Source organism: Eschrichtius robustus, chromosome 6 (genome assembly GCF_028021215.1).
Source record: "Eschrichtius robustus isolate mEscRob2 chromosome 6, mEscRob2.pri, whole genome shotgun sequence".
NCBI classification, from domain to species: Eukaryota; Metazoa; Chordata; class Mammalia; order Artiodactyla; family Eschrichtiidae; genus Eschrichtius; species Eschrichtius robustus.
This window is the reverse complement of record NC_090829.1, coordinates 76,941,342-76,957,122: the sequence shown is the minus strand read 5'-3', so window position 1 is coordinate 76,957,122 and position 15,781 is coordinate 76,941,342. Positions and strand designations below refer to the sequence as shown.

Here is a 15,781-nt window from a genome sequence, read left to right as displayed (position 1 = left end):
AAGACCTTGTGTAGAAGTCCTGGGGCTGCTGGGCAGCACCAAGCCTCTGACTTCTGCTGTTGCCCATCATCTGGGTTCCCAGGACATGGCCCACAGCTCTGTAGGGAGCCAGAGCAGATCTTTTCCTTTTATTCTTTAATGCCTCAAGCCTATTTAACCTATTTAACCCAGTGTCCTCCCTCCCCCTGGGTGTCCTGCTAATTCTCCCATTCTCTATGCCTGATGCTTCCTCTATCTTCAGTGCATTCCCTGCACCTTCTGCCAGTTTGAGCCTTTCCTCTCCGTCCCAAGTCAGTTCCCACTTTGCCTCCTCCAGGAAGCCTTCCTGGCTTTTTTTTTTTTTTTTTTACACATCTTTATTGGAGTATAATTGCTTTACAATGGTGTGTTAGTTTCTGCCTTATAACAAAGTGAATCAGCTATACATATACATATATCCGCATATGTCCTCCCTCTTGCATCTCCCTCCCACCCTCCCTATCCCACCCCTCTAGGTGGTCACAAAGCACCGAGCTGATCTCCCTGTGCCATGTGGCTGCTTCCCACTAGCTATCTATTTTACATTTGGGAGTGTATATATGTCCATGCCACTCTATCACTTCATCCCAGCTTACCGTTCCCCCTCCCCGTGTCCTCAAGTCCATTCTCTACATCTGCATCTTTATTCCTGTCCTGCCCCTAGTTTCTTCAGAACCTTTTTTTTTTTTTTTAGATTCCATATATATGTGTTAGCATACGGTATTTGTTTTTCTCTTTCTGACTTACTTCACTCTGTATGACAGACTCTAGGTCCATCCACCTCACTACAAATAACTCAATTTCAGCCTTCCTGGCTTTAATGCATACCCTCTGAGCACCATTCTGTTCCACATCAGTTCAGGGCATATGAGTGCAGACAGGGTACCTTCTGACATGGGAACCCTTGCTTGATTGTTCGTGGTTTATTTTTTCCCATGTGAATTCCGTCAGAGCCCTGGGGCAGGGCCCAGCCAGCCCTAGAAAAGAGCTTCCCAAGTGTAGGGAGTTGTCCTAACGGAGTACAGAGCAGCAATGTGCCAGGAAGGCAGTTAGTTAGGCATGAGGCCAGTAGCTGCTTCCCAGAGTAGGACCAAGGGGGCCGGGGGTTGCAGCTCATGCCCATGTGTTGATGTGGGCCAGGCAGCCCGGGGTAAGTCTTTTTTTTTTTTTTTTTTTTTTTTTAATTGAAGTATAGTTGATTTACAATGTCTTGTTAATTTCTGCTGTACAGCAAAGTGACTCAGTTATATATATATATTCTTTTTCATATTCTTTTCCATTATGGTTTATCACAGGATATTGAATATAGTTCCCTGTGCTATACAGTAGGACCTTGTTGTTTATCCATCCTATATATAATAGTTTACATCTGCTAATCCCAAACTCCCAATCCATCCCTCCCTTACCCCCCCTCCCCCTTGGCAACCACAAGTCTGTTCTCTATGTGGGGTAAGTCTTATTCATCTGCACGTGGTGCCAGGAGCTTCGGGGCTTAGGGAACGTTGTCCTTTTGTGCCTGGGAAGGACGCTGAGGGTGCCAGGGGGATGACTGGCTGCATCTAAAAAAAACCCGCAAAACAAAAAACAAACCAAAAAAGGCCCTTATGTCCTAAGCTTTTAGAAGACAGAACACAAAAATAAAACAAAATAAAGAAACCCAGAATTAAGTAATGCAGTGTAGTCGTTACATGTCTTTCTGAGCAGAAGCACTGCAGGAAGTGCTGAGCAGAGAAACGAAGTGCTGGTTGAGCTCCCTCCCCTGCTGGTGCCCAGCACGGCCAGGGGAAGGGGAAGTTGCGCTGCCATGGGAACGTGCGTTTGGAATAATCCAGGGCAGCCCACCACTGTGTGGGTGTGTGCACGTGTGTGAGACAGGATCTGTGGCTGTGCTCCGGGGCCTCTGTCGTTTCAGCCCTGCCCCATCCTGCTCCGTATTCTCAGCCGTGGGCTCTCCCTTTGCTCTCTCTCTGGCTTCCTTCACGTGCTTCCGCCTCCCACTTGCAACACCCACTGTCCCTTTTATCCAGCCTTCTCATGCAGGCCCATTTCACCCCTGCTCTCTGTGTGCGGCCACACCCTCCTTTTGGCCCCCTCCTGATGTCCCTCTCTGCCGCCTTTTCTCCCATCAACATCAAGTCCATGTTCCCAGAGGAACTCCACACTGCTGTGGTGCAATTTTATACTCTGGACCCGTGTCTCAAAGCATGTTCCATAGAACAACAGTCGCATGAGATGATCCTCAAAAAAAGAAAAAGGGGTCTACCCTCAAATAAGTTTGGGAAATGCTGCCTATTACAGTCCCCCTCTTGGAGATTTGCCATGTTCATTAAAGCACATGCCCTTCAAGCACATGAAAGCGTTTCCCAAGCTACAAATAATGCATTCCCTTAAAAAAACATCATGTGTGTCCATTAGCATCTTGCAGAACTGTAGTTACATGGGCCAAACTTTTGGTACGATTTCCTAGATGTATGTTCTTGTCCTCCCCCCAAAGTACCCTAACCTACTTACCCTAGTTGGAGCCTGCCTCCCCCTGAAAAATGTGAGTGCCATCCTCCCCCACCTCAGTCAGGTTCGCCTTAACCTCCCCTCTTTCAGCCTTGCCTCCTCCCCAGCCCCGTCCTGCCCGGCCTTTGTGGGAGGGGACCAGTGTCGTTTCTTGCCCATCTAACCACCCCCTCCCTCTTTATTCTCTATATTCCCATCTTATAGCTCCCAGCACCAAAGCCTCCACTGAGTAGGCAAACAGCAGGTGTTGGATGAGCAGGGGGATGGCGCTGCTGAAGATCCTGCCACCATCTCTATTGCCTTTTCAAAACTTGGCTCTTTTGTCTCCCACCATCTGGGGTCCACTTCCACAGGGCACACTGGCTTTAGCAAAGGGTTCTCATTCTTTATCTCTGCTCATTGCCCTCTGGAACTTCAGCACTCATGTCAGTTATCAGTCAAATCCTCCAGCTTCATGGCTCCTCAGTCTCCTTGGCACCAAAGTCTTCCACCTCCCTACCGTGGCCACACACATCCAAGACCTTGAGCCTTGATATGTCTGTCTGTGGCCTTAGCCTCTCACCTTGGACCATTGCTGGTGTTCCCCTATCAGTTGGGGGAGTGTGGATATCAGATAAAACATCTGCTGTTCCCTCTCCCCTGGGAACACGTGAACCAGTAGGCCATTTCCTACCCTCACTGAGCCCTCTCCACTTAGCCCATGCATTAGTTCTATTCTGCCTTCGCTCAAGTTAGAGCCTAGCATGGACACCACGGCCAGACCTTTCAACAGAGCTCTCACTGTGCCCTGGTACCCTGCCACCTACTCTTAAACCCACATGGTACCCAGTCCTGCTGTCCATTCTCTAGGGACACTCTCCAGCGGTGGTCCATCCTCCTTTCTCCTAGCACCTCAAGCCCACCCTGACCCTCAACACTCTATTTCACCTAGAGAAACAGTGTCCCCCAGGCACCGCTGAGCTCTCCCTCTCCATAACTTATCTTTGTTTCCTCCTCCCTCTTTGAGTTCTATCAGTCTGCCAAAGAGAAAGGGGCAGAACCCCTCCCCTTGTACCTACTCTGAATCCTTGGTCCATCCGTTGTCCCCACTCTTTCCAGTGTAATGATTCTCTTCCTTTATGCCTGTTCCTCCTCTTCTTCCTACAGTCTTGCAAGTTCATCTCCTTTCTGAAAAATACCTGCCTTGATCATGCAGCCCTCTCTGGACTCCTTATCCATTCTTCCTGGAGGGAAGGAATTCCACTTCCCCAGGTCTTCTCCCCCCACCACCCCCCTCCCCTGCCATCTGGAACCTTCTGCAGCCAACATTATGAAACTCCTGTCTCCCAGGGCGTAACTTGCTCCGCTCAGGAGGGACAGTGCCAGCAGCCCTCCAAGCCTCTTAGGTAGCCTTTGCCATCAGACCAGCCTTGGCTCCCCGTGTTCCCTTAGCTCTACTCTTAAACCATCCACAGAAGGTCAGTGAGAAGGACAACAGCTGCAGTTAAAACCACCCAAGAGGTACAGATGAACCTATTTGCAGGGCAGGAATACAGACGCAGACGTAGAGAACGGACTTGTGGACACAGTGGGGGAAGGAAAAGGGGGGATGAACTGGGAGATTAGGATTGACATGTATACACTACCATGTGTAAAATAGCTAGCTAGTGGGAACCTGCTGTATAGCACAGGGAGCTCAGCTCGTTCTCTGTGATGACCTAGCTGGGTGGGATGGTGGGGGGGCAGGGAGGTCCACGAGGGAGGGGATGTATGTATACACATAGCTGATTCACAACATTGTAAAGCAATTATACTCCAAATTTTAAAAAAACAAAGAACACCCAAGAGTGAAAATCCTTCGGGTGAGGTCAAGGCTGGAGGGGAAGGTGGAGAGTGAGGGAGAACCTCCCAGCTTTGAGGGAACTTTCCACTTGATTCCTTCACTTCCTTTCTCTCCTGTGGAAGGCAGTTGGGAGATGGGGATCACGTACAAGGTAGATGAGATGAGGTTGGTTATCCATACATGGAACCAGAGCCTGTGGTTTGGAAGGTTTGGAGTTGGGGGCCAGGGTCAAGCTCCGTGGTATATCTACACAAATCTGCCCTGGTAGGGGGCTGCAGGGAAGGGACGGTGGTGCTGACATATTTTTTTCTTCAGGGTCAGATCTCTCAGTGGCCCTGCTCTTGTTTGACCCTCCTTATTTCCTCCTCAGGAGTGCCCTGGAATGGACTGGATTTTGTTTGTCAAGACTTCCCTCTGTCTTGTGCTTTCTGGACCCCACAGTCAGAGGGAAACATTATTCATGAACTCATACTGGGTGGGGCCCTGGGAGGCTCTGCTTTTCCTTGGAAAAGATCCTTCTTCAGGGGGCTGAGCTTTAAGCTTCTTTTCCAGTATTGGTGGTGGCCATGCCAGCCCTTACTCCCTCTTGCTCTAGATCCCTTTGTGGCCCCTGCTCTGGGGGATGTTGGGTGGCAGCCTGAGATGCGTGCAGGATGGGGCGTCTGTGATCATGACACAGAGTTTTCTTTGTGAAATAGGCAGTGCCTGTAAGGACATAGTTACTACACCTTAGCTTCGTCCTCATCTAACCTTCCTGAGAAACTTGTTCCTGCTTCCCAATCATAGCATCCATTAACAAAGAAAATTTTAAATCGTAGAATAAATAGTGAGTAGAAAGTTTGGAAAATAGAGGAAAGAAAAAGCAACCATGTAAAATCCCAGCCTTCTGATAGCAAACAATGATCATCATCTCAGTTACTCCCTCCAGCTTTTTTTAAAGCCTGATATTTAGAAAACATTTGTAATCCTAGTGTGTACCTATGCATTTGCAGCGATTAAGACCTTGAGCATCCTATTCCCAATAAAGATTCATGTGCTCCTCCAGCAGGAGTGACGGGTGGCACCTCAGGCAGGCAGGCAGGGGTGGATCCTTGGTTGTGTAGAACACACTTAGGTCTTCTCTATGAATCTAAAAACCTCCCAGCAATGATGTCCCTGCTGGATGCTTTAAGGGCTTCTCACCATGGTATTCAGTTAATCTTGAGCACTCCCTGCTCATAGAGGTCTGCAAAGAGAAGTGAACTGGAGGTTGAATTTCCAAAGACCATAGCACTTTTAATGGCTTGTTTTCTCAGTACGAGCAGTTATCACTTCCTTCATTATCGTCTCACATTTGTGAAGAGTACTTGTCAAAGTGCTTCCCCATGTGCCATCTTATCAGGTCTTGCAGCAACCCTGTAATGTAGTCATCATTATTTTCATCTGCATTTTGCAGATGAGACATCAGAAAAGTCAAAAGACTTGCCCAGGGTCACGCATGTTCCCCACACCCAAACCCCATGCCCTTGCCCTTGCTCTAAGCAGTGACTGGATTTCTCTGGACACCATCTTTCTGCCTGTTTCCAGCGCAGTTTCTAGCTGCTTTTCTTAAACTCCCTTCTCTTCCTCCCTGCAGGGGGCCGTGATAAGCGAGGTGGACCAATCCTGACCTTCCCTGCTCGCAGCAATCATGACAGAATAAGACAGGAAGACCTGCGGAAACTCGTGACCTATCTGGCCAGCGTGCCAAGGTAAGGTGAATGTCCTGCAGGGGAGGGAGGGGGAAGCTGGACTGATGCAAGGGAGCTGGAATGAGCCTCCATCCCTGCCAGGGGCCTGGCTGTTTCTGCCCTTGGAATGGATTCTAATTATTTCTGGAACATCATCACCCATTGTTCACCTCATTCCCATCATTCCCATTGTTACTGCTGGGATTCATATGGATGGAGTGGGAGCTGGATGTGGGAACCATGGGCAGAGGTGAAGGTCCCAGGCTAAGAGGACCGGAACAGGCCCTGGAAGAGGTGACAGTGTGGCCTCGGGAGCAGGGATGGGAAAACTGTTCTTTACCTTGGGGAAATGGGAATTCTGGCTGATTCCACTCCGGCTTGTGTAATGGATTTTTTTCTAAAACCTCTGGCTTATGAATATGTTAGTGGCTTTTAGAGTTTGGGGCAAATAACTCCACTTATATCATTCAAGAGGCAGCCTTAAACTCAATCTAAGTCATGCATTTTCAATGGGGGGTAATATTGCCTCCAAGGGGGATGAGAATTCGTTCTTGGGGATGGCAAAAAAAACTTATTCTTTTATGTATTAAGCGCAGCTATGCACATAGTACATAAACAGATATATACAATATATTCATGGTATTAAAATCTCATTGGGTGGGTGATTAAGGAAAAAAGTATAAAATGTCTCTTTTGGGGCAGGGGATGATTTTTAAAAAGGGTTGAGAAACACTGATTTCTGAGTGTTGCTAGGTGGTGCTGACCTCAGAGGGTGGTGAGGGAGACATGCCAGGGACACGGTGTATATTTTTAAAGAAGGGGTAGGAGAGGCCTTTACATAGTCAGAGAATCATAGAATGTGAGAGCCGGAAGAGCCCTGAGAAGTAATCCAGGCAAATACGTGTCGTGTTGTGCTTAGGAAACAAGGTCCATATGGGATTAGAGTTGCTTCCGGGGGTTGGGCAGCGGCAGAGCTTGGTCAGAACCCTCCTGACTCCTGCCCCAGTGCTCTCCTCATCCTTGCTCGTGGCCAGCAAGAACTCCGTTCTCTGCCTCTTAGTGGGCTTGGAGCCTGTCAGGTGTTCGTTGTGGTGAATAAGAAGTGATGCCTGGGGCCTTTAGAACCTTCCTCTTGTCTCTATGCATTTTATAGGGGAATTAGTCAATCACAGAGAGGACCTCTGCCTTTGCAGGGAGACCTTGGCTAATTGTTGAACGTGCTGATTAAGTTCTTGAAGCAGGTGTCAAGCGAGGCGAGCACTTCATTTGAAAGAGCTGTGGCGGTGCGGGGGGTGGGGCACATGTATACCGAGGTTGGTGGATGGTGACGGGCAGGTGGTAAAGGGGATTTAGGAGTCATCTTCGAATGCTTGGAAGGATGTGGAACAGAATGGCGAGCCCTGAAGAGCTCTAGCAGAAGGCTGTGGACAAGTAGATGTCAGATGGTGCCGTTCTTTTCTTCATGCTATCCACAGGGAACCTGACAGAAGATGAAAGGTCCTAAGCTCCAATGAAAGGGACTTAGGTTATAGCCAAAGAAGAACTTCTAAACTTTGAGTGCATGAGACTCGGATGAAGAATAGAATAGAAGAGTTTTTCCCCAGAGGTCTTTATACAGAAGAAATATTCCCATCTGTCTTGGAGGCAAGGAGATGGATTAAATAACCCATGATTGATGAGGGTAATCTAGCAATTTAGCCATCTAGGGGCTAAGCATTTTTAAAAGCATCTTTCCCGAGTGTACTACTAACAGGAATAAAACTAGGCATTTTCTGAAGCGATATATAGGAAAAGTTTTCTTGGGGACCCACGACAGACCCTTAGTTCTTTTAGAGACAGAAGAAATTTGGGATCCTGAAGGCTATGTTTTTCTTTCTGGTAGGTTTATCACATCCCTGCAGCTAATGCACACTCATCTTTTCTTTAGAATAGAAGGTGAAAGAATTGGAAGACCATTTTCTTAACTCTGACTTGTTAAGCAAAGATGGGACAAAACAGATGGGAAGCAATTAAAAAGGCAGAGGTTTCTGCTGAGTGAAGGGGAGCAAAACCCAAGAGGGGCTGGGAGGAAGGATGGTTGTGTGAAATGAATGGGAAGAAATAGTCCCACTATCCTGTGTGAAGGCCAGGTCATGTCTGTACTACTGCATTCAATTCTGCAACATTGAACTCTGCCAACCCCCTTTTAGGAGCTACGTGGACCAGTTAGAGCAGGGGTCCCCAACCACCACTGGTCTGTGGCCTGTTAGGAACCGGGCCACACAGCAGGAGGTGAGTAGCGGGTGAGCGAGCGAAGCTCCATCTGTATTTACAGCCACTCCCCATTGCTCGCATTACCGCCTGAGCGCCACCTCCTGTTAGCATTATGGTGAGTTGTATAATTGTTTCATTATATATTACAGTGTAATAATAATAGAAATAAAGTGCACAATGAATGTAATGTGCTTGAATCATCCCGAAACCATCCCCCACCCCCTTCCGTGGAAAAACTGTCTTCCACGAAACCGGTCCCTGGTGCCAAAAAGGTTGGGCACCACCGAGTTAGCGTGTTGTCAGGAGAGCAGCACACCGAGGGAGCCACAAACTGTGTCTCTTCAGTTGAAGGACTGAAGGATGTTTTCTTGCAGGAGTGAAAATGGAAGAAAAGTGATTCCTGACTTCAGGTATCAGGAGAGCTGCCCCAAAGAGGAGGGAACGGGCATGGTCTCTGTCGAATCAAAGGGTAGAAGTTAGAGAGATCAGGACTCTGAAGTGGAGAAGGAATCTGCCCAGGAGCTGTCCAGCAGTAACGCTGCTGCCTCTGGAGAAAGTGAGCTTCCTGTCGCTGGCTACTAGATGACCTTCTGTTAGCGATGCTGTAGGAAGGATTCCTCCAGTGGATTGGAGGCTGGATTAGATCATTTCTAAGAAGCTTTCCTGCCCTGAATTCTTTGTTTCTATGATATTGGGAAAAAATACATCATAAAATCTAGAACCTCAAAACAGTATTACCACCCCACCAACATACACACTCTTTCTCAGGTTCCCTAAATAATTTAAGGCCTAGGATTTCACTTCAGATCTTGTCTACATCTTAAATCCTAAGAGAACTGCTTTCCTGTCCCCTTGTACTCTGGGTGGGAATTCTGAGGTATCACCCGGGGCTAAGCATCATCCTGGAGTGATGTGTTTGTGACAGTACCAGTTACGCTTTTGGGATCCATCTCAGCCTGGGATGAGTCCTTTCCAACTTCGCTTTCTTGCTCCTGCTGAGTATGAGCATCTATCTCCTTGGGCTTCTCCAAGCTTTCTGTTATCTTCTTCTGGGGAATCATGGGATATTAGGGTAGGAAGAGAGGCCTTAAGAGTCTTCTAATTCAACTTTCTGACAACTCCATTCACTCAATTTAACAAGTATTTATTGAGTGCCTACCATGAGCCAGGGCATGGATAGGTATCTTGGTGAACTCCTGTGTTATCTTTTCTATCATCCATCCTACACTTATCTAGCTTTTTTGTCCTTCTGCTCTACTATCTGCTTGCAGTTACTTGTACCTGAAAGGAGTGGAAAGGAAATACTCAGAAACAATCAGTTGATGAATGTCCCTAGAAATTGAGAGACAGATAGAAAATCTAGGCTGAGAGTAAACAGTTACCCCAGCATAACTCACAGTATGGATAATCTACCCACTGTGATACCTGGGAGTTGACCATATGCTTGGAATAGAAATTTCTAAGTATCTAGTAAAGAAATCCCAGGTGGTTTTATTGCATTGAATTCCTTCTCTTCTTCATCTTTGTTATCCTGCTTTGTCATGATCATCTTTCTGCAGCTCCCAAGGGTACCGACTGTTAGCCCCTTGATGTATCAGCCACTTAGCTCTGTTCTTAGCAGTGCTGCTGAGATGCTGGCTGAGTGTTCCAGCAAGGAATGCAGGTGTCGTACTGGTGGGGAAAGATGATAAGAAATTAAGATGGGATATTCTGCAATGCCAATCAAACCAAGGTGTCAATATTCACAGCTTATTATCTGATAGCATTTGCTCTTGTTCTGCTGATTTCAGCAAGAGATAAATTGGGCTTATAGCCAGCACTATCTTTGTGCAGCATCACCAGAAAATAGAAATAAGCAGAGAGAGCCAGGAAGACAGTTAAAAGATGAGTAGGTAAAAACTGCAAGGATTTCCTCCCATTATATTCAGCATGAGAGAAACCAAGCTATGGAAACTGTCATCACTGAATCCGGCTGTTGTAAGGGCCTGTTGAGTTGTGTCATTGGCATCCTGCCCTTTGCTCTGAGATCATCAATTAAAGGAGGATGCAGGGAGTAGTGATGGAAGGTTCAGAAAATAGAGCCAATGAGGACATTTGCCTAAAGTTTATCCCTTTCCAGATCCCTTTTTAATTTCTTTTGTTGCTTATATATAAAGGGTTTATAATTTCTATTACACTTCCCACATTCTACACACAATTTCTTAGCAATATCAGTAAAGTGTTCCTGTTGTTAGGTGTACATAGTCCAAGCCCTGAAGAGCAAATAGTATTCTACTCTGCTGCTAAGGAACATAACATCACAATAGTAACAACCATTGTCGGTGATCACCTTCCTTGGAGCCATACAGACCCTCACAGCAAAGCGAAGAGAGGCATCTTCGCATAGACAGAAGGCACTGGGGTTCAGATCCCAGCTCTACCACTTCTGAGTCAGGGAACATATGACCACTCCACCCGGGTTATCTGAGAAGAGTTTAACAAAGGCACACTTGACAATGATGCGGGTAGGCAACAGGGAAAGCAGCAAGGTTTGGATTTCCAAGTTATCCCAGAGCTGGCAATAGCAGGGAGGGAAGACATTACGACTTCTAGGCCTGAAGGGGCAAGGTGAGGAGAGGTGCATAGAACCTGGAGAGGTAGCTGTATGAGAGGGCTGCTTGACAAGAGCTGTGACCTTCAGTAGAGAGTTGCCACCAACTCACGGTGATTCCACGATGTGGGGCAAGGGAAGTTGATACCCTTGCTTCACCCCTCCCATTCTCTGACCTCCTGTCATTGTTTGTCATTGATTGAATGCAACCAAAGCCAGGTGACAGGGGGCTCATTGAGGCAGTCCGTGTGGGTCAGCCTCCCAGGGCATCGGGTAGAGGGGAGAAGATGGAGAATGGATTCAGAGGGGCAAAAGGAAGATGCTTGACATAGGGTGAGACCTTAGGCATATGACTCAACTTTTCTGAGTCCAGTATTCTAATTTTTAATTTGGAAAAAGAACGACCATCCCACAAGGGTGTTGTGAGGAAACTATGTAGCAATCTCTCATGCCTAGCACCCAGGCAGGTACTAGCGGCAGCAGGTGTGGCCACTGGAGAGGGGTGATTGGCCCCAGATGCCCCCGACCAAGCTGTGTCTCACCAGGGGTGGCTCACACCCCCTTTGCTTCCTTCCCACCTTGCCTAGTCCCTGCAGTAGGTTGGGCCGCCCCCTTGGGGGCACAGGAAGGCAGGCAGGAGGGCTTTAAGCCCCCTCCCCCCTCTAAGCAGGCTCCAGCCTACCTTGCCCTCACCCTGGAATCCAGTGCAGTGATGAAAATGCAGAGTCACCTTTATCCAGGTGCGGCCCAGGAGGCCTGGGCTCCCAGTGGCAGCCACTTAAGGCGGGCTAGAGCCACTCCCTGTCCCTGTCTGCTTCCACTCTAGACCTCGGTTTCCCCTTCCTTCCCCCACTCTGGGCACTAATAACAAGGAGCTAGCCTTGCCCACTCCCATCCTTCTGCTCCTCCCCACCCCCCAAGGTTCTGGTTCCATCTTTCCTCTGTTCACAAACTACCTCTGGACAGTTGTGTTGTTTTTTGTTCAATGTTTCATTCATTCTTTTTTTTTTTTTCCAGAAAAGGATATTTTTTTATTCAAGTAACTGCAAATAGGAAACCAGAGCAGGGGGCCCAGGCTGGGACAAATAATGGCTACCTCCTCCCTGACAGAACAGGGGGAGAAGGTGGCCCCTACACCCGACGGTCACCACCAGCCCCCCTCCTTACTCTGCTGCAGCATCCTAGGGGCAGGGCCCCACCTTCCCTGGGACTGGGGTAGCCGGTAACCCAGCCTGCTTTGCCCCAGGCCCCTTCCCCTAAGAGCATCTTGGAGGAGGGGAATGTGGACAGAACAGGAGACAATGAGGATGAACATTTGGCGCTGGTAGCAGCAGCAATGACGGATGTCTAAGGTGCCTAGCACCCGGACATTCAGTACTTTATAGTCTGTCTCCTAAAGGAACCTAATAATAATAATAACTATAAGTATAAATACATATATGGCAATATTTGCTACATATGAAGGAAGAGATGTAATGTATGTGTCAGTTATAAAGCATAATAATAAGTGGAACACCTGAGAGCCCACCCCTAAAATCAGAAGCAGAACCTCACCTCTGCTCTTAAAGCTACCTGTGGCTCTTCCCCACCCTAATCTCACCTACTTCTCCCAGAAGTAACTATTATCCTCAGTTTTGTGTTTATCCTTGTCTGGCTTCTTTTGGTATAGCTTACCACATGTTTGCATAAATGATATATTGTTTAGTTTTGCATGATTTTGAGCTTTATAAAAATGGTATTATACCATGTATAGTTTTCTGTGACTACTGTGCTATGCAACAACATGGATAAATCTTCAAACATAATTTTGAGTTGAAAAAAAGCACTTAATGCTTCCAACCTCTGGAACTGATCTATTAAGTAATACATAAATGCTAGCCATTATTATTATCTTCAAACCTACATTATTGCACTGTTGTGAGTATTCTGTATACATTAACTTAGTTTTCACAGCATTTTGAGATGGGTATTATTTATTCCCATTTTGCATATGAGCAAACTGAGTCTCAAAGAGGTTAGATAACTTGCCAATGGACACACAGCCAGTGAAATTTGGAGCACCAGAGCCTGCGCTTTTATCCACTGAATAGATGAGGAGGCCAGAGTGAAGGAGGCAGTGGTTGATGGAGTGCAGGGGACAGATTTGGAGAGAGAAGGAAGGTAGACCCTGAAGGATAGGATTGGATTGGAGCAGGACAGTAGAAGAGGGTAGTAAGGAGATGAGGGGCAGATGATGTAATCTTGGTGGGCAGTGGCATCCTGTCCATCAAACCTGCTTCCTCCAAAGTTCTCTTTGGATTTTAAGTGTGAACTTGCTGCAGGTGGGAAGTGCAGGTGGCAGTTGCCTGAAACCTGGGTTTCTGCTGGCCAAGACAGCAGTGGTGACTGTGGATGTGCAGGATAATGGAGGTGGTGGGGGGTGCCTCAGACTTCCTCCCCCAGGTCTTTGTGTTCAGTTTTAGACACACAAATGCTACTCATTAATGCTCATCTGTGGATGATAGTCAACTATTTTTCAGTAATTAATTACACTAAGGGATGTAGTGGGGGGAAAAAAAGCACTTAAGACCATGGAAACTATTTAAAGAGATAAGTAAAAAGGCTGTCTGTAGTAGGGATGCTGAACATAAAGCCTGGAATGGTGGGGGTGGTCTCTTTTGTATTCTAGGGGGCTCATCCTGTTCTGTTTCCTCGGGTCTTAGATGTTTCTTTCACTCAGCCACCTGCCTAGTTCGATCTTGCATTGCTCTGGTGTCAGAAGCACAATTCTGGCATTACTCAGCAGTCAGCTGATAGGCATTTTGAAGTTAGTTCACTTCCTTGACCATGCCACTGCTGGACTTGGCGGGTCTGTGTCTATGCTGGTGCAGTTCTGAGGCAGAGGGGCCAGCCAGAGGGACTCATGGAAACCCTGTGCAAAGCAACTGTGTGTGTGTGCGTGCGTGTGTGTGTGTGTGTGTGTGTGTGTGTGTATGTATGTATGTATGTATAGAGTGGGGAGAGCCAGCTGTGATGCTTCACATGCAGAGGCAAGCATTTGTGATTCCCTGGAGAACAATAACCTGGACAATCAGAGGCGGAAACCATGTGGTCATGAAGTAACTATGAGAAGCAGCACTCATTATTCCAGAAATGCTTCCAGTAAACGCCTTTAGGTGATAAATCAAGGACCCAGCACTGGACAAAAGGATTCCTGATGGAGAGGGTGTGTTGTTTTTTCTTCACATGCATCTTCAATGTGACCCTTAGAAGGGACTTTGGACATTGCCACTGACTTGGTGGGAGTGGAACTGTGGACTAATAGAGGAAGAAAGAGTGGCCTTGAGGACAAATATTGATCCTGGAAATTACTCAGGGGATTCCAGTCCAGGAAGAATGAACCCCTGAACCCTCCCCTGTAGGAGGAGAAATGTGCATGCAGCTGACAAATTGCCTCGCCTGTAAAACAGGCATAGAGATATCACCAGACACAACGGTAGTGAGGATTACTAGAGAACACAGGTAAGGTACCTAGCCTAGGACTCGGCACACAGCACGGGCTGGTGGCAAACAGTGGTTTCTTTCCCTTTCCTTGCTTGGCAGTGGGGACCTTGTTTTGTCACTTGTCCTTTATTGTCTCTAGCACAGCTTTGTCAAAGTCGAGGTTAGGGTGATGGTTAAGGTTAGGATAAGAGCTAGTAGAATAGTAGTAATAGTAATAAGATCAGTATCGCCTAGCAGGCTTGTAATAAATACTGAATGAATGAATATATATGCCTAATAGTGTGATAAAGTCTTGGCCTCTTTTTCAAAGTAGAAAAATATTTCTTTATTATAGAAAATAAATGCAGAAAATAGAAAGAATTTTAAAAAGCCACTTGTAACTCTAACCTCTAGAAATAGGAATAATTAATATATTGACATTTTTCCTTCCTATATTTTTCCTTTGGAGATTTTTAAAAGCAGAATTGAATCATATTGGTTATGTAATTTTGCTTCTTATTTTATTCCACTTAATATTATACCCTAAGAATATTTTCATAACATTAAAAACTTTTTATGCATAATAGTATATCTTGGGATACACCATATTCTAATTAACCCTATCATTAGACAGCTAAGTCATTTCCAAAACTTCAGTGCTGTAAATAACTCTCAGTAAACTTCTTTTTTTGTGAACCTTTGTCTACATTTTTTTTTTTTTTTTTTTTTTTAGACATATGTGCCGTGCTAGTTTTTTTGTTTTTTGTTTTTTTAACTTTTGGGTTTATTTATTTATTTATGGCTGTGTTGGGTCTTCGTTTCTGTGCGAGGGCTTTCTCTAGTTGCGGCAAGTGGGGGCCACTCTTCATCGCGGTGCGCGGGCCTCTCACTGTCGTGGCCTCTCTTGTTGCGGAGCACAGGCTCCAGACGCGCAGGCTCAGTAAATTGTGGCTCGTGGGCCTAGTTGCTCCGCGGCATGTGGGATCTTCCCAGACCAGGGCTCGAACCTGTGTCCCCTGCATTGGCAGGCGGATTCTCAACCACTGCGCCACCAGGGAAGCCCCTTTGTCTACATTTTAAATGGCTTATTTGGGATAGATTTGTGGCAATCATGGATTTTTTCAAGGCTAGTGATACACATCACCACATTTCTTTCCAAATTTCCCAATTTATACTTCCAGTATGTCTTGCCATAGAGTTCCAAGTCTTTATATTTCTTCAAATTTAAGTTTATATGCTCCTTACTGCCCAGAACCCACTGTGCAAACATTGTCATTACCATCATCAAGAACCCTAATTTAGGGCCGTATGTTATGCGCCTAAACCTGACCCTGGATTTGAAAGAGTAGAGGAATTGGCCACTGCCCTTTGGGGTCTTCCAGGGTAGGATTCCTTTCACTTGCCTAAACTAATAGAGAT

At 46.6% G+C, this 15,781-nt stretch overlaps 1 protein-coding gene across 4 annotated transcripts in view; it reads left to right on the top strand.

Moving 5' to 3' along the window:
• LOC137766390 (kalirin) overlaps window positions 1-15,781 on the top strand; it is a 469,434-nt gene that overhangs the window by 187,654 nt on the left and 265,999 nt on the right. For all 4 annotated transcript variants that reach the window (XM_068546591.1, XM_068546590.1, XM_068546593.1 and 1 more), the window contains exon 3: window positions 5,964-6,078. In XM_068546591.1, the coding sequence (XP_068402692.1) occupies window positions 5,964-6,078 (115 nt within the window). The remainder of the gene's footprint in view (window positions 1-5,963; window positions 6,079-15,781) is intronic.